The following is a 27,016-nucleotide window of genomic DNA, read 5'->3' on the forward strand; positions in this document are numbered from 1 at the left end:
GAGTCGGGCGGCGAGAGGCGGGGCGGCGGCGGCGAGGAGAGGCCGCACCTCCTGCTGCTGCCTGGCGCTCCTCCTCGCAGCCGGCAGCGCTGCCTGGGCGCCTCCGCGCGACTCTGCCTCGCTGGGTTTGGTCTCCCAGCAGAGACGGGTCACACGCGCACCTCCCTCCCTCCCTCAGCCTGCGCGGAGGGAGAGCCAGAGAGAGGCATCGCTCCTGCGCGGCGGGAGAGGGAGCAGCCGGAGCGATGCCCCAAACGAGCTGAATTCCGAGCGAGGGACTGAGGGGGGAGGGGAAAAACTTTCACTTTCGTGCGTCCCTCCCGGCGTGACGCTGCGCGCTGACGTCACGGGGCGGGGCTTTAATGGTGGTGTGCCGCGAGATTTTTTTTCAGTAAACAGGTGTGCCGTTGCCCAAAAAAGTTTGGGAAACACTGATATAGATTGATTTATTTGCAAATTGGATGAACTTAGTCTTTTAAAGAAAATCTAAACAAGCTGTCAAATTTCATCTCTGCACACTCAGCTCCCACTAAACAAAGACCAAGTTGGGAGGGGGAAAATTCCAGTCCTCTAACTCTTTCTTTAATTACTTAGGTAGTAAAACTAGATAGATTTTCATGTTCAGGGATGCAAAATGCCAGTACAAAGTGATGGTTGAACCTATACACAATAACCATACACAGGGAACCACCTGCATGCAGCTTTTTCAAACAGCTTTCTAGTGCTCATCCAGCTACCATGAGATTGTATTCCTCAGCCCTGAAACATGAAAAATGTCAGCCTACTGATTAATCTGACCGAGCTCTGAACAGAGAAGAGTTTCATCCTTTAAAGCACTCTAAAACAAAACAAGATATATTTCATTTGTGATCTCCAGAAGTGTAAATCCTTGGAAAAATTAATCCATTAAAAATATGCACACATGGGATTGCAGTCTGCAATTAGATACATTAAAATAGCCAGCTTTTTATAACTGCAACATTGGCGATGGAAAAAATCCAAGAGTTTCCTCCATTTGCAGGTCAGAATCTTGTACACTGTGCAATGTACACTTTGCATCATTACAAACTGGCAGATTATTTGGGGATGAGATCAGTCCCATAGTGCATTTGGTGAAGAAGGAATAGAGGAAGGGTCTCCATAAGTCCTCAGACATGTATTTTCTCAGTGGTTTCTATCAGCTCTTTAACACCGTGCAACAGTCTCTCTTCATTTCAGAAGGTGAGTCAGTTGGTCGCGCAAATTTGAAGACTGTTCAACACTGAAGATGAGAAGGAAGACTTCAATAGACACTCAAGGATATTAGGATATATTAAATATTGACTGTAAATGGGCCAGTCTGGGCTGCTTCTGCAATGTAAAGATGGACCAGGGTTGTCAGGATAAAATGGGGAGGTATCTGCTGATTTAGTCCACTAATCGCCCCTCCCAAAATATCCTTTAGAGATTGAAAGAAGAGGACACCCTACGTCAACAAGAAGGGAACAGATGCTTCCATTTTAAAGGTTAATATTTAATATCCCACTGGCTGACCCAAAAGGTTCTTGCAGCAGCTTAAAAAAATAGAAATAATGTTTGTTTTTACCTAACAAAACCACTTTACACCCAGGACTCAATTCAATTGCATCAACAACCAAGTAGCTAAAGACCCAACATTCTAGATACTTATCTTGGAGGGAGTCCTGACTTACTTCCAACTAAACATGTCTAGGATTGGACTGCATATCTTTCTGACTGAGAAATGAGGGCAAGGAAGATGTGAGGTGTAAATGGGGACAATTTAAACGAAAGCCATAAGCATGAGGCTCATTGGCAGAATGAATCTGAGCTTGAGCGATCAGGATGTCACCTAGGAGAGGAACCTTTGAAGTGCAATCCTGTGGGTGTTTACTTGGAAATAAGTCCCAATGTGTTAAACAGGGACTGCTCACCAGTAGTAAGCCTTGCTCTCACAAATGGAGGTCAGTAGAGCAGGAAACAGAAACCATGGTGGAAAAAGCCAAAACAGTAAAGAGTATAGCCTTCTTGGTCCACTCACCTTTTTAAAACCATTTTTATATATCAAACAGTTTTATATATGCTTTCATTATATTGTAAACTGCTTCAAGATGCTTCATAAGAAGCAGTTCATAAATTAAAGGCTCTGGGTTATTATTTATTTATGTATGTATTTATTTCATCGCACATTTTACCTGTTTTTACTATGTTACACTTTAAAAATCAAGCAATATCACTATTATTTAACATTTATTTGGTACCAGCAGTGTGCCACCTTTGTACAGTTTTGTACAGAGGTGATATAGTCCTAACCTATTTGGTTTACATTCAAAATAACATGAACAGAAGAAAAGGCAAAAGTAGCAACAAGGGGGAGTGTAAAAGCCACTCAAATAAAGCAGAGCAAACTTACTTTTTCTGAATAGCTTCTTGCCTAGAAAAAAAAAGATGTCAATATAAAATAAATTATAAGGAAACTGTCTGCAAGGTGCTTAAGAACACAAACAGGTTGAACTGAATTCTGAACTGATGAAAGGCGGCCTGATTTCAGGAGGCTAAATAAATGAACGAGTATCAGATTGACTTCACTTCCATGATATATAGAACTGAACTGACATCCTGAAATTGCTACCAGTGTTGCAAAGAAGCTTGTGAAGTAAAGCTGCAAAAAGATAAATCCTACTTCTGAAGATTCCTTTTATGATGGCTGTTAGATGCTTCTCAGAGATGTGTAAGGTAAAACAGCCTAAGAGTCAATTTAGCTATTTTATCTTAGTAGTTAATAACAGAAGCTATCTTGGAATGCTGGTAGTAGAGGACAAGAGTAACAAAATAATGCAGTGTGGAGTGTAGCTGTTCAAGATTCCAGCATTTTTTGTTCCATTCTACAATCCCCAACAGTCAGACAGCATTCATTGGACAATAAGCATGTTTGGGAAGATTTCCTCCTTAGGGTCCTCCCCCAAAAATGTTTTTCTACTTCTGCAAATCATGGAGTTCCCCCAAGCTTGCTGAAATGTCACTTTTGTGTTTGGTAAGTGAAGTTTTGGTTACATCACAGCCTGGACACTGGAAACATTAGAGGGGATGAGATTTTAATAGTCCTGGTCAATCAGATAAAGAGTACACAATGCATATACTTACTGGTACTGCAGATGAGTAGTTATAATGGCCATTTTCCTTAAACTCTGCAAAGGAGAAAATATTAAATATGGTAGATTTCCCCTCACTATGATTCTCAATCATTACTCATGGCATTTTGTGTTACACTCTCCTAGCCTTGAGTATCTGTTGTTCTGAATGATCTGAAAGCTTTTGAAATTAACTTTATTTAACAATTTTATTTTTCCAGCTCTATACCTAGCCACTTCATACATTCTCCCAAATTTTTCAGTTCTGATCATGACACACCCTCCTAGAACTCATTTGGGAGCTTCCCTTTTAATTTTATTTAATACTGGATTTCAGATTCAATTCAGTAATTTTGGAATTCTAATCCTGAGAGCAACAAGCAAGATTCCTAATTGGCAAGCTTGATTAAAATAAAAAAATAAAAATCTACCAGGCTTGGGCTGGACAACATATAGCTCACATACCATCTGTAACCAACCACACCATCTGCCACCAGCCATGGCCTAAAGTTCATCACCAGCAACTGTATAAATTATGGGAAAATGTAATTGCATTTTCTAGTTTTGGTTAAGTTTTATAGGAAGCAGAGTTCCCCTCTTAGCCACAGAAGCTGAGCAAGCTCCCTTGCCACATAGACCGGCTCACCTAGAAGTCTGTAGACTGCCAATACTGCTCAAGAATTAATAAAATAATAAATAATAAACCTTTATTGTCACTACACCACCTGTATGCAGTGAAATTAAACACTTACTTACTTACTTACTTACTTACTTACTTACTGAAATGCCAACATAAATCATGAAGGCACAAGATGGGATTTATTGGGGCGGGGATGCACAGATATATAAGCCAACCGTATGTAGCAATGTCCACAGTCCCATATTTCAAAGATGAACAACTAGAGATGAATGGTTTTTTTTTGTCTAGCTCAAAGCTGGTAACGTTCTTGGTATAGATAACAATAAGCCAATGACTGTTTAATTCTCTTTAAATCTAACCATTAATACTAATGTCAAGGCTATTCTGATAAATAGGTAAACATAAAGGTACCCCTGCCCGTAGGGGCCAGTCTTGACAGACTCTAGGGTTGTGCGCTCATCTCACTCTATAGGCCGGGAGCCAGCGCTCAGTGGCGTAGCGTGGGGGGTGCCAGGGGTGCCGGCCGCACCGGGCGCAACATTTTTGGGGGCGCGTTTGGCCGGCCCCCCTCGAGGAAGCGGGAACCTCTCCAAGGCGCAGCGCGCCGTCGGTGGAGGAAAAGAGCCTCGCAGCAGCAGCAGCAGCAAAGCCGGGAGGAGGAGGAGGTGGAGCGAGCCTGCTAATTGCTTGCTGGGAGGAAGCTGGAGAGAGCAGCGCGCCAAGCGCACGGGACGCAAAGGGCCTGCCCACGTGCAGGCTGAGCTCCGCGCGGCGGGGGCGGAGGGAGGCGCTCGCTCTTTCCAAAGAAGGACCCGGCTACTGGATCAAGGCCACAAGGGCCCATGTAGAGTGAGTGGCCAAGCAGACGCGTCAATGAGAAGCACTCAAAGCAGGACCGGGGCACAAGAGCGCTCTCCCTTCCTGCTGTTTCCAGGGGGTGGAAGCGTCGCTGCCTCGAGGGCTTCCGAGATACCCTGGGGTGAAGTCCCGCTTCACCTTCTTGGGAGTCCCTCCAGTGGCGTAGTGTGGGGGGTGCAGGGGGGGCCAGGCGCAACATCTGGGGGTTAGGGTTAGGGGGCGCAAATCCACGGGTTAGGGGGCGCAGATTACTTGCCTTGCCCCGGGTGCTGACAACCCACGCTACGCCACTGCCAGCGCTGTCTGCAGACACTTCCGGGTCACGTGGCCAGCGTGACGAAGCTGCTCTGGCGAGACAGAGCCGCACACGGAAACGCCGTTTACCTTCCCGCTAGTAAGCGGACCCTATTTATCTACTTGCACCCGGGGGTGCTTTCGAACTGCTAGGTTGGCAGGCGCTGGGACCGAGCAACGGGAGAGCACCCCGCTGCGGGGATTCGAACCGCCGACCATGCGATCGGCAAGTCCTAGGTGCTGAGGTTTTACCCACAGCACCACCCGCATCCCTTATTCTGATAAATACATAAACACTAATGTAGACTATTTGAAAATGATAAAGGCAGGTAGCCTATAGTGCTTCTGGGGTGAAGTCCAGATCATGTTAGGAATGGCGGGGAAACAAACACCTTTCAATTCCTAACCCTGCACTTTACGAGTCACCTCCTCTTTTCCCCATGTCTTGCAGTTCACAGAGAAGAACCTAGTTATCTGACAAAGTCCCCACTTTTGTAGCTCAAGTATTTCTTACATCTTCTGAGTGCAGAATGGCATCCTCTTGCATCACCATGTTTCTGGCTGCTTGTCCTAAGAACTGAAAGACATGGAAGCCACAGTAAGATACATAAGTTTCCTGTTCTTAGGTGCCAGTGATGTAGCATTCCACAGGTCCTCAAAGGTGCCAATTCTGCTCATAGCTTACTATTTCAATAGCATTTAAGCAATCTAAATGTAAGAATTATTGCAGGCTTAACAAACAGAGGGTTAAAAAAATATATTATTTGAGACTCATGGAAACATGCAGTCGGCTGCCATGAGTTTGGAATTCTCTTTTCTTTTGACACAAGGTTTCAAGTAAGCTAAAGAATTAATACTCCAAAGCATGGGTAGGCAAACTAAGGCCTGGGGGCCAGATCTGGCCCAATCACCTTCTAAATCTGGCCCACGGACGGTCCGGGAATCAGGATGCTTTTACATGAGTAGAATGTGTCCTTTTATTTAAAATGCATCACTGGATTATTTGTGGGGCATAGGAATTTGTTCATTTCTTCTTCTTCAAAACATAGTCCGGCCGCTGACAAGGTCTGAGGGACCGCCCCCCCCCCGAAAAAGTTTGCTGACCCCTGCTCCAAAGGCTTGGGGATATTGAGATGCAATCACGAGCAGCTGAAATCGAGACTTGACAATCGAATAATTTGTATGCTTCCTTTATTCCATTGAACTTATCCCTTCTAAGATATCTGGTAGACCTACCAAACGTTAAAATGAGGGTAGCCTTTACACAAGCAAGGTTAAATGTCCTTCTGCTAGAGGACTAGATTAGCTGGCACAAAGGAATTCCTAAGAAGGACAAAGTTTGTGGTTGCAACTCTGTGTCAATAGAAGATACAACTCATGTGCTACTATTCACCCATTGCTAAGGGAAGGTCACCCCCAGCAAATACTTGTTTTTTGCTGTCTCTTGTATATCCTTTCAGAATATCTGAATTTCTTGCTAAGGCTCTACAAATCCATGCTATTAAACTTAAAGGGGTTATAGGAAATGATTTATCCTTTAAAGGTTAAGGAGCAGAAATGTAAATCTCTATTATTAATATTTTTGTTATCATTTTCATGTGTATAATGGCTGTCTGCTAAAACACAATAAACTGACTAATTCTTATTTATATGTTTTCCAAAAGAAAATAAAACAAATTGTACAGCATTTTCCAATCAGCATTCCGTTAGTGTCTGACTTCCCCTCTACCCTTCCATGGTTTCCTCAAATTTCCTAGTACTGATGCATATTATAATTATTCTATGCCTTCTCTCCTCCACCGTATTCGCAGTATACATTTTCTGCTGTTCTTAGTCAAATCCTGCTTGCGTTTTAACATGTTTACAATAAAAAAATAATAATCTACAAACATTTTCCAATCCTCCTTGAAAAAAGTCTCATCTTGCTCTGTAATTTTACTAGTTAAATTTGCTAATTCAGCATATTCCATCAGCTTCAACTGCCAATCCTCTTTAGTAGGTACTGCCTCATCTCACAATTTTTTGTGTACATATAGTATACTTGCTCACATACAAGAATTATTTTAATTTTTTGGTACATCTGTCCCAGTTACCCCTAAAAGAAAAGCTTCTGGTCTTTTGGGTAGAGCCTCCTTAAATATTCTCTTTACCTCGTTACAAATCATCTCCCAGAGTTTTAACCCAGGGAGTCCCAGAAAATAGGTAATGCCATGCAGCCCCCCCCCCATGAGCCTCTCTGAGGCTGTTGCCTCAAGTGGCACTTTGAGAGGGGCAACAGATTTGCTCTGAGTCCTGCACCCGCCTCCTTGCATTCTGCCAGGAGTTCTCTGCAAGGGTATTTATTTATTTATTTATGTTTACATTTTTAATAAAAATCTCAAAGCGGTTTACAGCATATTAAATCAATAAAACAATAGCCAGGCAATGTTCCTCTGGTCTCATGAGGAGCCTCTTCAGTAGGGCTCGTGAGTCTGGGTCTCGTCCACTAGGCCAAGTGGAAGGGGCCTTGCAGGGAACGGCTAACCTCTATTATACCTTATTCTCATGAGTGGAAGAATTTTAATGTTTTCTGTATGGGAGCAAAAAAATAAATAAAAAGTACTTCCAAACACCCCCCCCCCCACATATACTTCTGTATTTGACAACTTCTTGCTTTTAAGGCCAACATATCTTGCAGATGTGTTCAGCCACTTGAATGTAATACCTCAAAATAGGGAATAAATTTTACAAATTTTGACTGTTAAAAAGTCAAAATCCTCCCTCCCAGGCAAAAACAACAGGGCTTTTGTCCTTTTCAAAAGCATCATCACTTATGTTCTTTAATAAATGCAAGCAACTTGTATCAAATTCCTACCCCCACCCCTTTCTCAACTTGGAGACTGTCAGTTGCTGGGAATCACAGGTGGGCAGAAGGCTGTTGTTCTCATGTCTAGCTTGGGGACTTCCCACAGGCATCTGGCAAGATACTGTGAGAAGATGATGCTGGCCCAATCCTGCAGGCTTCTCTGCAGAAAGGCAGATCAGGATTCGATTGCCAATCATCTGTCAGCCCGAATAATATTTTATTATTGCAGCTAGTGGGAGAGAACTACTACGGCTTTTAAAAGGAGGTGGAAACAGCAAGTGTGCTGAGAACTTTTGATTTTAAATCCCCGTTTCGATACCCATTTTTAAAACCAGAACAAGGAGTACAATGGAAAGCACTACTCAGCTGCTGTCCAACCCCCCCTCCCCCCATGCCTAGGGCACCACACACCCCTTAAAGCGATAGGAAGCTGGAGCAGTTCCAAAGCAGCCGGCATCCCAACGAGAATACAAATCCCACCATGCATTGCGCTCCCCTGCTGCCGGTCTAAAGTTTTGCCCCAGCGCAGTGCTTTCTGGGCCTCGTAGTCTCTCTCACCTCGGCGCTCCGCGAACCCTTCAACACCTGTTTGGTGAGGGCGATGACATCCGTGCCGCAGCTGGTCACCTTCTCGGTCAACAGTCCCTTCACCGAGTGGCCGAATCGAGTCTGAACGTCCACGGCGCTCGCAGCTGAGGGTGCCGCCATCTTGGTAATGTTACCCGCCCGAACAAGCCCGTCTCTCACGTGAAGGATGCCGCGACGGCGAGCGAGAAAGGGCAAAACAGGTGAAAAGGCAAGACGGCGAAGCCGCTCTCCCAGAGGGTCCAGACCACGATCTTAGGGATGTTGTGTTCTCAGTCTGTCAGACCCACACAGTCAGACATTAAGAAGTAATGGGGACATGCCCTTCCCCATTATTATTTATTTCTCAGGATCACCGCTTCTTCACACAAAGTGATTTATTTGCGCGCGCGCACGCACACACACACACACACACACACACACCCTCCTCAACCAAGATACTCAGATATAAATGAGAACAGAAAACAGAATCACAATCCCAGCCAATAAAATACAAATGTTTGATCAAATTAAAAGCGACAAAGCAGAAACATCAGAGAGGCACTCACAATCACACCAGTGTGGTGTACCACACCCTTCAAGAACTACTGTTTTAAGCTCCTTTGGTCAGGGACCTTTCTGCTCATTCTTTGTAAAATGCCAAGTGCAGACATGACACTGTATGAAAATATTAATAGTTGTCAGCTGAACCTGGAGTGAAAGAAGGTGGTAGAACACTGAGGTGAAAGAATGGGCACTTCATGGTAGGAAACACCACTTGTCTTTGCCTGCATATAAAAACTCCCTGTAAGGAGAAAACGAACAAATCCTGGAGAAATGTTCAGTGCCAGTAATCTCCCTGCTGGGCTAAGTTTTCTCCTTGCAGGAGAAGCAGCACCGCTCACCTGTCTTCCCAACATCAAGCATCCCTGCCCGTTACCGACAGCAAGAAGGGGAGAAAGTGGGGAGCTTAGTGCAAGAGCAGTGGCAAGTGGAGTGGCAGAACCAATCTGATGTTCCTGCCACTATGCTCACACTGCACCAAGCTCCCTGCCACTGCATCCTTCCCCCTCCTGGTAACTGGGAGTGACACTCAGGGTTGGGAAGCCTGGTGAGCAACGCTGCCCCACCTCACCAACTGTTATTGGTATCACCTCTGCATCCTCAATTTCATGCAAGCTTCTATTTGCTATTTTGGCCAACTTAAGAAGCCTAGATGGGAGAAATAGATATCTACAGTAAACAATACACATGAAAATGCTACATACAGTGGTACCTTGGGTTAAGTACTTAATTCGTTCCAGAGGTCCGTTCTTAACCTGAAACTGTTCTTAACCTGAAGCACCACTTTAGCTAATTGAGCCTCCCGCTGCTGCCGCGCCACCGCTGCACGATTTCTGTTCTCATCCTGAAGCAAAGTTCTTAACCTCAAGCACTATTTTTGGGTTAGCGGAGTCTGTAACCTGAAGCGTATGTAACCTGAAATGTATGTAACCCAAGGTACCACTGTATTTATCTGCCTAAGCAAATTCAGCTGAGACTGTTCCAAGGTTGCAATGGAAATTAGGGAGAATGGATATGGGGAAATGACAGTACCAGCCTTAGCCATAGCAGTATCCAACTGCATAACTTATCTGGGGTCTCAGAACATTCGGCTTTGATCTTGTCATTACTTCAGAAGGCAGCGTCCCTCAGCTGTCACCTTGAGAAGTATCAAGAAATAGTGACCCCCAAGGGATGGCAGTGTTCACAACTGTCAAAATGGACCCTGACACCTGGAGATGGGGATGTCATAGAAATCTGGTCTCAAGGGGAAGATATTTTGTGCCATCTTAAAGACTCACAAATTTATTATGGCATAAGCTTTCATGGACCATTGTCCACTTCATCGGATGATCCAATGAAGTAAAGTGCCTGAAAGCTTATACTTATACCATTATTTAAAATGTGTTAGTCTTTAAGGTGCCACAAAATATGAGTTGCCAAAACAATTCACTGAGCTCTCCTGTGGCACAAGCTTGGAAGTGCAATTTACAGCAACTAACATTACAGTGGTACCTCAGGTTACAGACGCTTCAGGTTACAGATGCTTCAGGTTACAGACTCTGCTAACCCAGAAATAGTACCTCGGGTTAAGAACTTTGCTTCACGATGAGAACAGAAATCGAGCTGCCGCGGTACGGCAGCAGTGGGAGGCCCTATTAGCTAAAGTGGTGCTTCAGGTTAAGAACAGTTTCAGGTTAAGAACGGACCTCCAGAAAGAATTAAGTTCTTAACCCGAGGTACCACTGTATCTGCACAGTGGAACCTTCCCACCTTTTCTTCTTTCCATGACCCACCGCCTAAAATCCCCAGGACCCACAAGCAGAAATGAGAGTGTATGGAAGTTCTATCACACAGCTAAAACTCCTTGCACTAGTGAAACATTTGGATTCTGGCTTTAGTAATTGCCGTGACTAGCCTGTCATAATGAAAGGGCCTTTTCAGTGGTGGCACACAGCCTTGGAATGCTGTCCCACTCTGATACCTTCACCACACCAGGTAATTTTATTTTCCCAGTCTGTGTCCTTTTTTGAACTGGTCCTATTGAATTATTTTTATGCTGCATTTTTAGATCTGCTACCTTTTAATGCCCTTTATGTTGTTTTTAAAGTAAGCTGTGAGCATAAACGTATCAGCCAATAGATGGATAATTAATAAATTCTGCTTTGCATTAAGAAACCTTAGACACCCCAGTTTAGAACTTCCATAGAGAATTGAGTTTGACAGCTTAGATTTGTGTCTTTCATGAACAAATTGGGGGGGATATGGCTACCCCATATTGGAATGTATTATGGGGATATTGAGGATTGCTTTTAGAATGGGAAAGTAGATTATACATTTTAATTAAACCAAATAACCCTTACTTATGCATTTCCCACTGCATAAGTGGGAATCTTTGATTGTATATTTGGCTCAGATCCGCTAAAGAGTTTTGCACTTTGTTACTGCTTTTCTCTTTTTTTGGCAGGAGGCAAGGCTAGCCTTCATGCTTCAGATTACTGCTATCTCCCATGGGCTGTCCAGCAAGGCCTGGCACACCCCCAAGGTAAAAGCATGTGACTACAAACCGTTATAAGAGCCGTAACTTGGCTGTTGCAGGGACATTGCTTCCCTTTGTCTTCTTGTTCTTTGATTGCTGACCAAGCAGCAAACCACCTGGGGCAATGACTGTTCTACTGGCTGCCTTACTCTTGGGGCTGGCTCTCCTATCCTTCTGGAGGATGGCAAAAGGGAAACTGGAGCCCAAGGCAAACTACCCGAGATGCCTGCCATCCCTGCCAGTCATCGGAAGCCTCTTTTATTTTATTGGACATACCCAGTACCATCTCTTTTTCCACAGATTGCAGCAGAAGTATGGCAGCCTCTACTCCTTGTACATGGGCTCCAGTTATGTAGTAGTGGTCCACGACTATACCCATGCCAAAGAGGTGCTGCTTAAGAAAGGGAAGATCTTTGGTGGCAGACCTCAAAAGGTAAGCAAGCTACAAGTGTCTTCCTTATTTCTAAGCCATGAAATCTGGTGGGGAGAGTGGAAGAGGTGATGAAACAACAGAGTACAGTCATACCTCGGATTACAGACGCTTCAGGTTGCTTTTTTTGGGTTACAGACCGCCAAAACCCGGAAGTACCGGAACGGGTAACTTCCGGGTTTCAATGGTTGTGCATGCACAAAAGTGCTAAATTGCACTTTGCACATGCGCAGAAGCCCCGAATTGCAACCCGCATGTGTGCAGACACACCACTGCAGGTTGCAAATGCTGCGGGTTGTGAATGTGCATTCTGCACGGATCACATTCGCAACCCGAGCGTCCACTGTATCTTCTTTTAAGTTCGTAACCAGAGGTACCACTGTATATTGTTAAGTTATGACCTGATGTCTGCAGCAGAAAACAGGGCGGTTTTAACATGAAAAGGGACATACAGGTGAAGAGCATTGAATCCTCTAACCTCTCCTTTGTGTTCAGTCATCCCAGAAACATTATCCCCAGCCCAGAACAGGGTACTAGGATTGAGCTAGGCTAGAAGAAATATACCTGAAATTTACATGAGTGATTGTGCATGGGAAATGAGGTGAGCAGTCATGGCTTGCTCTATCACATTGCATTTTGCCCTCAGCAAAAACTGTTGTAATTTTATGAACACTTCATCTTCATGCATTTGCTCTTCAGAGCATGATACAAGTGGGCTTCTGTGCTCCTTGAACAAAAGCATCACCCATTTTGTTCCTAAGGAAGAGTTACTACTTGGGTTGCTGAGTTAACTGCAGGTTATAAATTTCTGGAACTGGTTTATTGAATAAGATTATTGATACCTGTAGTACAGTATTCTCTACTCTGATTTGCAGCAGCACTCAAGGGCTTTGGCAGATTTCTTGCCAGTACCTAAGATCCTTCTAATAGAGCTGTCAAGGACTGAAACTGGCACCTTCTGCATAAAAAGCATGTGTTTCACCACTGAGCTGTTGCCTTGCCACTCCCATGAACCTGTCTTTGTAACCCAGTACAAAGAGAGAGAAAAATCTGGAGAGCAGCAGCATGGCCAGGAAGAGGCAGATTCTGATAGGCAGTTTTCTTCAGAGGAGTTAAGTTTCTGATTGATTATAACCCTTTCCTGTCCTATACGTTTCTGAACTTTCAAGGAGAAGAGGTGAAGAGGCAAGTGCTTTCATGCATTTTAGATTATACTTATTTTTCATTGAAACATTAGCCATAGCATGACTAAGTGCTTATGATCTATATGCATTATAGACATTACACAGTAAATATTCATTCAGTTTAAAATAAATAGATGTGGATCATGAGCTATGTGGTTCCTTTAGTATAATAAATTAATGTTTGCTGAGTTCTAGGTAGTACAGTGGATTTGTTCCGGAGGTCCATTCTTAACCTGAAACTGTTCTTAACCTGAAGCACCACTTTAGCTAATGGGTCCTCCTGCTGCCACTGTGCCGCCGGAACACGATTTCTGTTCTCATCCTGAAGCAAAGTTCTTAACCCAAGGTACTAAGCGTATGTAACCTGAAGTGTATGTAACCCGAGGTACCACTGTACTTCCGCCTTTCTTTACTCAAATATACTTTGTGGCCTTAAGAGAAAGTGGCATGTTCACATATTTTGTTTTCCTACCTTTCTGATGTCCAGGAATCATTTAGGTTCTTCTCCTAGTATGTTGACTTTGAGGAGGGATGTATATATATATACAAAATCCAACAGCAAAACTACTTGACTATGCCATAAAACAAGGCTGATTGTAAGATCTGCAGCGCTGGAATGGTTCCAGAGGTGCTTTAGGAATTATTGTTCTTGGCCTCTGAGTAATATGCAACATTTAATAACCTTTCAAAGAATTTCCCAATTTTATGACCCAGATAAATTCCTGCACCTTCTGCTTTGCTTAAAAAAAAAAAGTGCAGCCGTAACGAAAATAAAGAAAACAAAGAAAACAAAGAATCAGAAATGTAAACCAGAAAGTGTTTGATTCTTCATTTTCTTGTTAAGGTAGCATTTTTTAACAATTCAATAAAATAATTTTAATAAATAAATGAATTGCTGCACCTCTTAAATTACACCCTCATACCTCTTCAGAATGAATGCAGGTTCCCTAATATACAGATGAAAAGGCACTAATGTTGCAGTATTATGTCTACAGTGGTACCTTGGTTTAAGAACAGCCCTGTTTACAAACTATTCAGTATAAGAGCTCCACAAAACCGGAAGTAGTGTTCTGGTTTACGAACTTTACCTCGGTGTAAGAACAGAAGCCAAATGGTGGAAGGGCACTGGCGGCGGGGGCCTCATTAGGGAAAGTGCGCCTCGGTTTAAGAATGGTTTTGGTTCCAGAACGGACTTCTGGAATGGATTAAGTTCGTAAACCAAGGTACCACTGTATTCAGAAGTAAGTTCTATTACATTCACTAGAGCTTACTTACAGCCAAGTGTAGGACTGCAGCCAAAATCTGTTTTAATTCCAGGATCAAGGAACATCATCTCTTCTGTAAAAAGAGAACACTTCTGGGAGAAAATAGGCTTTTAACATACAAAACTGGTTTGCATATTTTTGCCCATTTTAAGCCATAATAATTAGGGAATAACAAACCTGTATCAGTGATATTGTGAATAACTTTTCGGTCTGAAGTGGCTTTAAAAAGTAAATTTTAATCAAATGCAGAAGAATGAATTTGATGAAAATAGTTGTTTGTGTTTTTCCTCCTTCCAAGTAAAATAAAACTACAATGCTGTTAAGCTTTCTTCTTCATTGATTCAAGGTGACAACAGACTTGCTGACTCGAAACGGGAAAGACATTGCATTTGCCAATTACAGCCCGGTTTGGAAGGTTCAGCGCAAGCTGGCACATTCTGCACTCTCCATGTTTGGAAAGGGTTCTCTGGCCCTGGAGAAAATCAGTAAGTAAACAAAGGAAATGTTGGGATTGCTGTAAGAGAATTCCAAGAAGGGAGCTGAGGAGAGAAGATCCTAGTGATGACTCTTGTGGCCAAAACATTAGGGTAATTTGCTCCTCTTTGGCTGAATAACACTTTAAGCATTTGTTTTCAGAGCAGTGTTCATTCTCCTCCAGCCAGAGTGCATATATACACATCACCAGAATTTAGGCACACACCACAAACCCCAGGTTGAGCTTAGGGAGGAATCTGTTTTTCCAGGTTGCAGCTGAAACTGCATGTATGCCATCACTCACTGATCAGCTGGTGCTTGCATCACTCTTTAAACCACCTCCTTACCTGCCTTCTCAGAACAGATATTGAAATAGAAAAATGATAGTTATGTGCAAAAATGTTTTTTAAAAGGAGTTTCAAACATTTGTTTAAGCAGATAAATTCAAGTACCTGAAAAATAAAGCAATGTGAAAGTCCACCTGAAATATTGGGGGGGGCACAGAGGGGTGGCAACCAAATTAAATTATATGTGTGTCCATTCAGGAGTGCAGGTGCAGGGGAAAAAGAACTAGAGGAAGTGTGCACCCATTCCCAGTTCTAAATGTATCTATACTTGCTCTGAATGTTAAGTCTGTTTCCAACCATTGGTACAGTGTTTGGGTGCAGTTGTGTTTGGCTGCCTAAACCTTTCAAAGACAGAATTCCATCTTATAGCCACATGCTGGTTTATGCTGGAGCAACCGTGCTCTTTTGGGGAGGGAGCATTATCTTTCTAGAACTACACTTCGAATAATTTCAGGCATGCATTAGGCACCTGCAACTTTAGGAGTAGCAATCAGATTTCCTTACAAATATTTTCTTTGTACAGTATTATATATTCTTCTCATCACACAGACTACTGGGGTTCAGGTGAATCATGGATTTGTAGCGTAATGGTTTTTTAAAAAAAACAAAACAAAAAAACCTGAATTATATAATGTGAAACGGTCTAACAGAATACAAATAATCTCAAAGAGCAACAAAAAAATAAATATATAAAGCAGGATGTCCCAGTTGAATAACTATAGGAAACACATGATCACTGGAACAAAGAAAATTAGATATAATGTACTGGACGATATCCCATCTAGGCATGTCACCCTAATATATTGTAGCCAATCTTTGGGGTCAAATAAGAATAAAACTCTTTGCAGGGAGGAGCAGCTATGATTCTAATTGCTATACGTATAGGAGTTAATTTTCTCAGCCTGCATCAGATTGGAAGTATCCTATGGGAGGAAAGGGGAGCAGGAAGGAGACTGTACAAAATTCTTAGTACAGGGCATCGTCTTGTTTTGTCCTTTACTGTCACTTAGTAGTAGTGGTCAGAACTTACTTGCAGTGTGGCCAAAGAAATACTCTCTTTCTGTTAAAAAAAAAAGTAAAACAAGAATTGACAAGATCTCAAATTATACTGCACATGTCAGGAACAATAGAATAGCTACCCAGACAGCAAGGGTTCTTAATATGGGAAGTAGTATAGTCACTTCAGAAAGATAATGACCTCCTGACAAAGCCATTAGCAAGTTTGTGGAGGAAATGGCTTTGAACCCTTGTCTCCCAATGTGGAACCAGCATTCTTATCTGATGGATTACCCTGTCTATTTCAAAGTTGCTCCATCTCCAAATCTGGGTTGCCAATGTCCCTCAGTTTCATCCGTTCATCTTTATTCATAACCACCTTCTTCTAGCTCCTAAAGGTTTTAACATCCCTTCATGCATCTCTTCTTTTAGTCTGTCAAGAAGCAGCTACTTTGTGTGAACTTCTGAGTGCTAAACAGGATTCGCCCCTGGACATGGCACCTGAACTGGCACGTGCTGTTACTAATGTGGTGTGCACCATCTGCTTTAACTCATCCTACCAGCGTGGAGACCCTGAGTTTGAGTCCATGCTCCAATATAGCCAAGGCATTGTGGATACTGTAGCTAAGGAGAGCATGTTGGATATCTTCCCATGGCTTCAGGTGAGAGCTGGTGGGAAGGGCTAGCAACTAAATAACACATTTTCACCTGATTTGCCATTCTTCATTAAGAGAGGTTGAGGAGAGAGGGCTAGGTACTCTTTTAGGATAGATAGATAGATAGATAGATAGATAGATAGATAGATAGATAGACAGACAGTTATTCGAGTGGGCAATAGCATATAGATCAGCTAACGTAGAATTCTATGCGAGGGAGGGGAAAAATCACTTTGTGTTCATTGAACAGAATGTGTTCTTTGACTGGGCAAAATCCATAGTTACTTGTTTCAATAGGATATATTTGATGCAGATATTCTGTACTTCCATGTGCATGCACATCATGTCAATCTTTGCAGCGTATAGAAAGTCAGAATAGAGACCCAAAAGGTTTTACTGGAAGAGAAATCATATCAAACCATGGTTATACAGTGGTACCTTGGGTTAAGTACTTAATTCGTTCTGGAGGTCTGTTCTTAACCTGAAACTGTTCTTAACCTGAAGCACCACTTTAGCTAATGGGGCCTCCTGCTGTCGCTGCGCCGCCGCTGCACGATTTCTGTTCTCATCCTGAAGCAAAGTTCTTAACCCGAGGTAATATTTTTGGGTTAGCAGAGTCTGTAACCCGAAGCATATGTAACCCAAGGTACCACTGTACAGGGATTTTGAGGCATGTGCAGGATGCCAGAAGCATCTAGTCAGATCACAGTCTACATTACACGGAACAGATCTGTCTGCTACATAACCCTTAGTGGCAGGGATTAACACAGGAGTTCTGGAGAGGGGATTGTTTTCTGCAGACAGGAAAAGAATTGTCATTATGGTTGTTTCTTTCTCCAGTTCTTTCCCAACAAAGACCTGGTACTGCTGAGGAAGTGTGTGGAAGCAAGAGATCAGCTCCTACAGCAGAAGTTTGCAAAACATAAAGTAAGTAGAATACACTTAATATTATTGTTATTAATTACCTGTTCTTCACCCTAAGGTCCCAGGGTGGGTTACAACAATTAAAACACAATATTAAAAACACTTAAAAATAACTTACACACAGAGAAGTAAGGTGGGTCCTAAAAATATGCACCTCAAGTCTCAAAAGCCAGGGTAAAGAGATCCATAGAGTAGCAAACCCAGCAAAAGAGAGAAAACTGTTTCATGGAAATGGAAGGATCTGTGGATAAAAGCAATGAACATCATAGCAAAGATGAAAATGGTGCTCCAAGATGAATCACAATTAGAACACAATTTTGGATGATGAGAGAAAAGGGAAGGAGGGAAAGATGTGTGCATAAAGAAGGATCCTGCTTCAAGACTCTACGTCTTACCTTCTCCCAGCTTTTTAACAATAGGCACACAAGTGGGAAGAAGCCTCAGTTCTGGTGCCTCAGTTCTGGAGCTCTCAGTCACCAGATGTCCTAAACCAGGAAGATGGGGGGATGTTGGCACAGTAAGAAATGTTAAATTGGACAGAGCACATAGAACAGAAAGATCCTACATGCTTTGCTGTCATGTCCTTTGAAGCCCAGTCATTTAAGAAGAACTACAATATTTTATATATCATTTGTGAACCGCAGTCATTCTCAGAATGGTTCACAACAATAACAATCAGACTCATGGGCAAACCGTATTACCCTCACTATAACAGAACTGGAATATCAGGTGCTGTTAGTGGCATCAACAATGGGACTGTGTGGCCGGGCATTACTGTGTTCTTCATGTCAAGACAGTGGTTATACTTTTGGGGTTAGCTGCAGGAAAGCCAGTTTCAAATCCTTGCTCAGCTTTGATTAATGTTCAGGGTAGCCTTGGGCACTAATCTACCTCACAAGTTTATTCTTCTTGTGAAACTAAAAAATGCTACTCTGAGCTTCTCACCTCCATAAAAGCCAAAGTCACTTTTCACAGTGACTAAGATTCATTCATTCATTTAACGTATGGGCAGAGATCAGGGCTGGCCCAAGAGACACCCAAGTGTAGGGTGGTATATAAATAATAAGAATAAGAGTAATAAGAATGATCAGGCTGCAATACCAGAGAGTAAGTGCTATTGAGCTCAGAGGGACATACTTCTCAATAGACAGAGTCTTGCAGTGTAAGGCTCAATTTACAATAAACAAATAAAACACTCCTCTTGTTCCCTAAAAAAATTGCTGGCTGATGAACCATTACAGTGTTAATTACTTCCAAGCAAATAGGCTTTGCAGGACAGGACTGCAGCCATTAGATATATAAAAAAATCTAATCTATACTGACTCGCCCATTTCATGATACTTTTGCCCATGTTCCAAAATGTTATATTGATCTCAACAGAATTTATTTCAAATTAGTGGGCATATAGTCACAGCTTCAGAATTTTAAAACAAGATTTGTATTTTATATTTTATTTCCCTCTTACGTGTTTTGGGGGAAGTCTGACAGTGGCAGTGGCTGGCAGCTGGCATTTTTAAAGACTTATGACAGTAGTTGTTTGGGGGTTGGGGGTAGGTAGATGATGGCCTAGACCTTAAATTGTCGCTCGATCTTAGCCCACAGTTGCTTTCATCTTCTACCCAGGAAATGTTCAGTGATGACGATTCTGCCAATTGTTTATTAAACGTACTCCTGAGAGCCAAACTCAACATGGAAAACAACAACAGTCATCTGTTGCCTGGGCAGGAGCTGACGGACGACCACCTGCTCATGACAGTGGCTGACATCTTTGGAGCTGGTGTGGAGACGACCACAACTGTGTTGAAGTGGATTGTGCTCTATCTCCTGCACTACCCAGAGGTACAGGTCCTCTAGTCCTGCCCAAATTCCTGGGGGTTCTTGACAGTGTGTTATGTGAACAAGACAGAGAAGAGTAGCATAAAATGCAATCCTATGCAAGCCCCACGTCGATTCCTGCATTGCAGGGAGTTGGGCTAAATGACCCTCTTGGTACCTTCCAACCCTACAATTCTATGATTCTATGAAACAGTTGATATCAACTAATGCAAACAAGTCAGGATGAATGCTCAATAAATAGGTCATCTGGAAATAGGGATGGGGGAGAATTTTGATGCCGTTCTCATTTAAAGGTGAACTTATCTAATTCATACTTTCGGAAACAGTATGTGAACCAAAAGAAAGCCATCCTTCAAAATTAACACGTCGCTGAATTATGCAATGCAGTTCTCCTACCAAGTAATGGGTACCAAAAGTGCATATACTAGGGTAAAGTATACATATAAATGCATGTATTAGTTAAAATAACACAGAAAAGTGCATTATATTTGGGGAGAGGAATTGCTTTGCAAAAAATGCATATTTGGGCAAAATTGTATACAAAAATGTACAGATTGGGAGAAATTTGTGCTAAAATGCTGATGAATTTTCACAAGGACTTTAAAAAGAAATCACAAAAGGATGTGGAACTGAATTTAAAATGAGAAACTGAGAGAAATTGAAACTGAAAGATTTGCTCATTCCTATCCTTTCTTCATGGAACTGCACCATTTTTAGAGGCATGGAGAGGGGGAATCACCCAATCCACACACTGATGACCGCATACAGTAATTAAAAATGGCTCCCTTATGTTCCAGCCCTCCCCAAACAAGCAATACCATAGCTTCCCACACTCCTCTGTAAGCACAGGAGGTCTTGGTAAATGGGAAGTGGAAAAGCTGTTATCCACTAGCGGTGTAGTTTCTCACACCTACTGCGTGAGCAAAGGAATTAATACATGAAGCCCTATTTCAAAAGTACATGAAGAGGCAGTAGCTTTCTTTCCACTGTTGAGTCTGTTTTGTCTAACTCTTCCACACTTCCCAGGTGCAGCAAAAGATCCAAGAGGAACTGGATCAGAAACTTGGCTTTAACAGATTTCCTCAGCTCGATGACCGGCAGCACTTGCCTTATTTGGATGCTACCATTAGTGAAACTCTGCGCATCCGGCCTGTAGCTCCACTCCTTATCCCACACGAGGCACTGGCAGATACAAGGTAAAGTCCATTTCCAAAAGCGAGATCTGCTGCAAAGCTGAGGTGCGGAAGGAGACATAAGGGCATCAGTAAGAGGAAGCGGGTGATGCTGTGGTCTAAACCACTGAGCCTAGGGCTTGCCGATCGGAAGGTCGGCGGTTCAAATCCCCGCGACGGGGTGAGCTCCCATTGCTCAGTCCCCCCTCCTGCCCACCTAGCAGTTCGAAAGCACGTCAAAGTCCAAGTAGATAAATAGGTACCGCTCCAGTGGGAAGGTAAATGGTGTTTCTGTGAGCTGCTCTGGTTTTACCAGAAGCAGCTTAGTCATGCTTGCCACATGACCCAGAAAAACTGTCTGCGGACAAATGTCGGCTCCCTCGGCCAGTAATGCGAGATGAGCGCCACAACACCAGTCGTTCGTGACTGGACTTAACTGTCAGGAGTCCTTTACCTTTACCTTTTTAAGAGGAAGCCACTGATGGCCTTTGTCTTTCTGCAGCATTGGGAAATACGACATTCCTAAGGGAGCTCACGTTGTGATTAACCTGTGGTCCATTCACCATGATGAGAAAGAGTGGGACAAGCCAGGGGAATTTAATCCAGGTGAGTCTGCCACATTGCCTCCTGGCATGTGTGTGTGTGTGTGTGTGTGTGTGTGTGTGCGCGCGCGTGCGCTGCTTAAATCCCCTTTTTGTCTGGGCAGGGTGGATTTTCAACACACTTTTTCTATTCCTTTTCCAGCCCAGTAACTGAAACTGACTTGGTCACATCTCTGGCGGGCTAGGGACAAAGGTGAAAGCTGTTTCCTAGTTTTGCTGGATCTCTCAGCAGCCTTTGATACCATCAACCATGACATCCTTTTGGAGCTGGGGGCACTGTCATACAGTGGTTCCACTCCTTCCTCCTGGGCCGTGCCCAGAAAGTGGTGTTGGGGGATGAGTGTTCAAACCTCTGGGCTCTCACTTGTGGGGTACCTCAGGACTCTATCCTCTCCCCCATGCTTTTTAACATCTATATGAAGCCGCTGGAGAGATCATCAGGGGTTTTGGACTGGGTGTTCATCAGTATGCAGATGACACCCAGCTCTACCTCTCTTTTAAATCAGAACCAGTGAAGGTGGTGAATGTCCTGTGTGAGTGTCTGGAGGCAGTTGGAGGATAGATGGCAGATAACAGATTGAGGTTGAACCCTGACAAGTAGTACTGTTTCGGGGGGGACAGGGGGCTGGTAGGTGTGGGGGACTCCCTGGTCCTGCGTTATAGAGTTACTGTCCACATGCACATTTGGGAAGGGTCTGTAGCAGATGTGAAGAGCCTTCGGCCCTCCAAATATTTGTTTATTTCAACACTGTGTATACTGCTTGATCACAGCAATACTGGAGGAGCATTATAATAAGACTAAAAATGAGTTAAAACAATAAAATCAGAATTCATTCAGAAAGCCTGCTGGAATAATTAAAAAAGTCTTCGGTAGGTGCCAAAAGTGCAACAGGAAGACAGGAGTGCCACAAAACTGGGCCCACAGTACTGAATGTATGAGCCAGGGATATAATGAGCAGGGATATAAGGGATCAGGTACAAGGTGTCCTGGACCCAACTTGTTAAGGGGCTCATTAAAGAATACAAGAACCATGAACATGATCTGGTAGCATAGGAACTACAACTCCCATCAGCCTCAGCAAGCATGGCCAAGGACCAGGGATGATGGGAGTTATAACTCAGCAACATCTGGAGGGTCAAAGTTTCCCTTCATCTGGTCTATAGAGATATTCCAGCCAAGCTCTTGTATGGTATCAGTTTATGTTTTATTTATGTTTCCTGGGGATATGTTTATGTGTGTTCTTCCTCCCACACAGGACGGTTCCTGGATAAGGATGGGAAGAGAATCGCCTCTCCCTCACCCAGTTATCTTCCCTTTGGAGCTGGTATCCGGGTTTGTTTGGGAGAAGTACTGGCCAAGATGGAGCTGTTCCTCTTTATAGCGTGGACCTTGCAGAGATTCACACTCAGCGTCCCTCAAGGCCACACATTGCCTGAACCAGAGGGGAAATTTGGAGTTGTGCTTCAAGTACCAAATTTCAAAGTGAAGGCCACACTGCGGGAAGCTTGGAAGGCCAAAGTAAGAGAGGAGTGACGTTATTTGGCTCTCAGACAGCCTCCCTAAATGGAAAGAGACCAAAAATTACTTCAGCTGGTTCAGTAAAAGTTTTGCTGGATAAGTGTGTCAAGAAGGGGAAGTAAATTGCTTGGTCAAGGACACGAGCCACTATCTACGTAATAGAATATATTAGGCACATTGGACAAAGGCAGAAAGGAACCACAGTTCCTAAGAAACTTTTTTGACATCGAAAGTTGCATCTTCTTCCATCTCTCCCTCAGACTCCAATGGAATAACTCAGAATGCAGTGGTTTTGCATGGCAGAGCAGTGACAACACTGAAGTGTCTCTAAACAAAGAGGTCACTCCATTTGTCTCCCATTGCTGGACTCCTGTCATTAACCTATACTGTTAATTTTATTTCAGTGATCTTAACCTGTGGAACACAGCTCACCCATTTAGATATGAACTTTGTCCCTTCTGTGTCCTCCCATTCTTATTTTTTGGTGCCGCCACTGACGTTAGCACAGGATCCTCAAATGCTTGTGCTGAAAGATCTGGTCATGATTAGTTAGGAAATCAACAGACACCAGCCAAAGCACTAGCACAACAAATTAGGGAAAGCCCTGGTTTGAGAAGAGCATGCACAAAACAAGGACAGAGCGCTGCAAAACCATTGTCATGGGTCTTATGCAATTTAACTATGAGCACCAGAGGCAGATGGGAATACTGTGATGTCTCTGTTGCTTGCCAGTACCTATGGACAGCAGCAAAAAATCCACAACCTTGAACGCAACCCATTTTATGTCCTAGTACTTTCTGTAGAGAGGGGAGAACATTAGCTGTCCAATGACGGGATTAAAATAGCTTTAGGAAGTGTGTCGGAAGAAAAGCGAAACTGGTTGGTTCTTTTCTAGGGGGAGCTCAGGCAGAAGCTGTGGATATAACATCAAATTATAAGCGGGTTACTTCAAGGAAGAAAAATAGCTCTCATTTAAAGCCAGGGTATAGTTAGGGAGGTCTAATCAGCTGGCTTTACAGTGGGTGAGAAGAGCAACGGCCTCATACCTCAGCTGGAGTCTGTTCACACCATGTATTTGTTCAAAACTGAGGCCTATGCAGTACAGGAGAGTTAACGAAACTGTGTCTTCTGGATGTTGATGGACTATAATCCCTAATCATTGGCCATTCTGGGGGGGACTGATGGGAGTTGAAGTCTAACAATATCTGGAAGGCCACATGTTATCCATTCTTGCAGTAAAAGCCTTCTGCTACAAGGATAGGGCTTCCTCAGATTTATAGGGCTATTCACTTGTATCACTACAGAGAAGAAGCCAGAAACTAATTTCACCCACTTCCTAATTTGGTACAGCTTACTTCTACCCCACTATATCCTCCCTCTAGAAATTCCATTGGGTTTAGTTACCTACATCCTATTTCTCTCATATACAGCTTTTCTTCCACCCACATATTTTTGACTTTCCACCTGGTGTTATGCTCAGTACAACTGCCAAAAGGGTTTTTTCTTTTTTCAATTTGCTTTTCTGTTTTATCATATCATCAATGCATACTGTGTTACAGTCAGACACAGGACAATTGGGGGAAAAACAAACATATATATACAACACATATATATGAATAATAATGGTAACATAGCTTATTCCTTCAGTTTATTTGACTCTTATAAACCTTAGTTTTTACTCCCCTTCCACTCTTTCCATGGTTTCCTAAGTGCTATCTTATCAACTGCGTTTTCTTACTCTACTAAGTTGTTTTCAGTACCTTATATTATCCCACGTTGTAACATCTACTGCTGAGTGTTTTTTGTCAGTCTGTTACGATTATTTTCTTGTTATAATATTTTTCCATATAATCTATATATAATGTCCAGTCTTCTTTTAAATTCTTAAACAGTGGTACCTCAGGTTACATACGCTTCAGGTTACAGACTCCGCTAACCCAGAAATAGTACCATGGGTTAAGAACTTTGCTTCAGGATGAGAACAGAAATCGTGCTCCGGCGGTGGCGCAGCAGCGGGAGGCCCCATTAGCTAAAGTGGTGCTTCAGGTTAAGAACAGTTTCAGGTTAAGAACGGACCTCTGGAACGAATTAAGTACGTAACCAGAGGTACCACTGTAGTTCTTTTTTAATGCATAACTAGCAGTGAATTTTAAGTTTGTTTTCCACAATTGTTCCCACAGGTTCAAATCAATATTATGACCCACATCTTGTGCCCATTTGATCACAGATGATTTTACCAATTCTTCTTTCGTTTCCCAATCAAGTAATGTCCTATACATTTTAGATAATTTTTTAACTCTAAATTTTAATATTTCTTTTTCAAATTTTGATGGTTATTCTGAGAATCCCAATTTCTTATCTACCTTAGATTTTGAATTGATTTGGTGATAATTTAGCCAGTCCAACACGTACCCTTTAATCTCTTCATTTTTTCCCTTATTTTTGGTTCTCCTTCTGAGATGTCTAGCAATTCATTATTGGTACCCCAGCTGTCACTCATATTAATCCCCCCCCCCCCTTGTCTCAGCTTCTACTGGGAGTAATCACTTTGGTGTTTCGTTTTCTAACAATTTTTTGTATTTTTGCCATACTATTTTTTTTCTAATAACATGATTGGTGAAGCTTTTACATATTCCAGCTTTGCCATACCAAATGCCAGCCATATTTGACATCATGGCCCTCCAGGTTTAGCAACTATGTATTTTTTAGAGATAAAGGTAAAGGGACCCCTGACCATTAGGTCCAGTTGTGAACAACTCTGGGGTTGCGGCGCTCATCTCGCTTTATTGGCCGAGGGAGCCAGCGTACAGCTTCCGGGTCATGTGGCCAGCATGACTAAGCCGCTTCTGGAGAACCAGAGCAGCACACGGAAACACCGTTTACCTTCCCGCCGGAGCGGTACCTATTTATCTACTTGCACTTTGACGTGCTTTCGAACTGCTAGGTTGGCAGGAGCAGGGACCAAGCAACGGGAGCTCACCAAGTCGCGGGGATTCGAACTGCCGACCTTCTGGTCGGCAAGTCCTAGGCTCTGTGGTTTAACCCACAGTGCCACCCGCGTCCCTATTTTCTATCAATACCAATTCTATCAATATCAATTCTATCAAGTCAGGGAGTGGAAAACCTCCTCTGTCTTCTATGTTGATAAGGATCGTATGTTTTATTCTAGGTTTCTTCCCCCTCCAGATAAACTTAGATAGATCCTTTCACCAATTTTTCAGACATCGTGTATTGTTAAGTATTGGGGTCATTTGCAATAAGAATAGCATTAGAAGAAATTAGGGAAAATTACCAGCTGAAAAATAAGAGAAAAAAGCGAAGTACTTAGGAGTGTGGCTATAGGTAAATAATCATAACATCTATATAGATAATTATGTGAGGACTTGGAAAGAAATTAAAAGAGACTTAGATAGATGAAGCAGAATGCAATTATCATTAATGGGGAGAATCTCGGCAATAAAAATGAATATTCTCCCCAAAAATACTAAAAGGGTTTTATTTTTATTACTTATTTTGGAATATATAAATGTGATTTGGGGACTGTTTATTCAGCCAAAGGTTGACAGGGTGTGAACCCATTAAGCTTCTGATTAAACATGGTTAGTTTGCATACCATTTGCAGCAGGGACTCTAAATTGAGGGGGGTGATAATTATTCAATAAATATGATTCAATAAAGTTGTCCTAGGTTTTATTAACACAAACAAATTTTGCTTTTTAAAAATGCTAAGCTTTCTCACTAAAAGCAACAATCCTACACTATTTACCTGGGATCAAACCACACTGGAAATTTCTTCCAATAGAATGGCAGCATAACTTAGCTAAAAATGATTAAGATATAACAACTAGTAAATTAGGAAGCTTCAGCTATTTCAGAAGGGAATATTTGCTATACTCCTATGCTCAGATTGCTTCGAAGCAAAGATCACCATATTCAACATGACGTACTCCATGTTGATGTTGTCTAATTCTACAAAGTTACTGAAAGGTTTATAGAACTACAATCACAATTGCTTTCTTGGTTGGTTGATTCCTCTATTAGTATATTTGCCACTAGACCTATAGACCCCGTTCTCCATATTCCTTGTATGAATGGATGAACTTGTGTGCATATTTTACCATCTTTGCTTCACATTTACCATGGTTTTATGATCTACATGTATTATGGATTCTGGCTGAATTAAAACATATCCCTCAGCAA

The 27,016-nt window shown here is 42.6% G+C and overlaps 2 protein-coding genes across 4 annotated transcripts; one reads left to right on the forward strand and one right to left on the reverse strand.

Annotated features, from left to right (window-relative positions):
* Positions 1 to 434: 434 nt before the first annotated feature.
* Positions 435 to 8,473, reverse strand: BORCS7 (BLOC-1 related complex subunit 7; the record flags this gene model as incomplete). Its single annotated transcript, XM_083505123.1, has 5 exons — positions 435 to 1,261; positions 2,411 to 2,431; positions 3,142 to 3,185; positions 5,435 to 5,497; positions 8,324 to 8,473. 5 exons carry the CDS (start codon positions 8,471 to 8,473, stop codon positions 1,210 to 1,212), a joined length of 330 nt encoding a protein of 109 aa, XP_083361249.1. The 3' UTR covers positions 435 to 1,209.
* Positions 8,444 to 27,016, forward strand: CYP17A1 (cytochrome P450 family 17 subfamily A member 1). 3 transcript variants are annotated; one of them, XM_083505094.1, is made up of 9 exons: positions 8,444 to 8,553; positions 11,340 to 11,844; positions 14,637 to 14,775; positions 16,540 to 16,769; positions 17,604 to 17,690; positions 19,311 to 19,526; positions 20,550 to 20,719; positions 21,198 to 21,301; positions 22,554 to 27,016. In XM_083505094.1, exons 2-9 carry the CDS (start codon positions 11,536 to 11,538, stop codon positions 22,829 to 22,831), a joined length of 1,533 nt encoding a protein of 510 aa, XP_083361220.1. In that variant the 5' UTR covers positions 8,444 to 8,553; positions 11,340 to 11,535; the 3' UTR covers positions 22,832 to 27,016. The 3 variants fall into 3 exon arrangements, 2 of the variants coding, with proteins under 2 accessions (XP_083361220.1, XP_083361221.1); XR_014526703.1 differs by lacking the exon at positions 8,444 to 8,553 and having other exon boundaries at positions 11,363 to 11,844; positions 22,554 to 24,572; positions 24,923 to 27,016; XM_083505095.1 differs by lacking the exons at positions 8,444 to 8,553; positions 22,554 to 27,016 and adding an exon at positions 21,440 to 22,239 and having other exon boundaries at positions 11,361 to 11,844.

The sequence above is a fragment of the Podarcis liolepis genome (assembly GCF_965112155.1).
Source record: "Podarcis liolepis genome assembly, chromosome: 5".
Lineage (NCBI taxonomy): Eukaryota > Metazoa > Chordata > Lepidosauria > Squamata > Lacertidae > Podarcis > Podarcis liolepis.

Bases quoted from the DNA above. Each gene is read 5' to 3' on its own strand.
- CYP17A1 (XM_083505094.1), top strand. From the start codon at position 11,536: ATGACTGTTCTACTGGCTGCCTTACTCTTGGGGCTGGCTCTCCTATCC. The intron at 11,845-14,636 runs GTAAGCAAGCTA...CATTGATTCAAG, and splicing joins TTGGTGGCAGACCTCAAAAG to GTGACAACAGACTTGCTGAC. The intron at 20,720-21,197 runs GTAAAGTCCATT...GTCTTTCTGCAG, and splicing joins GAGGCACTGGCAGATACAAG to CATTGGGAAATACGACATTC.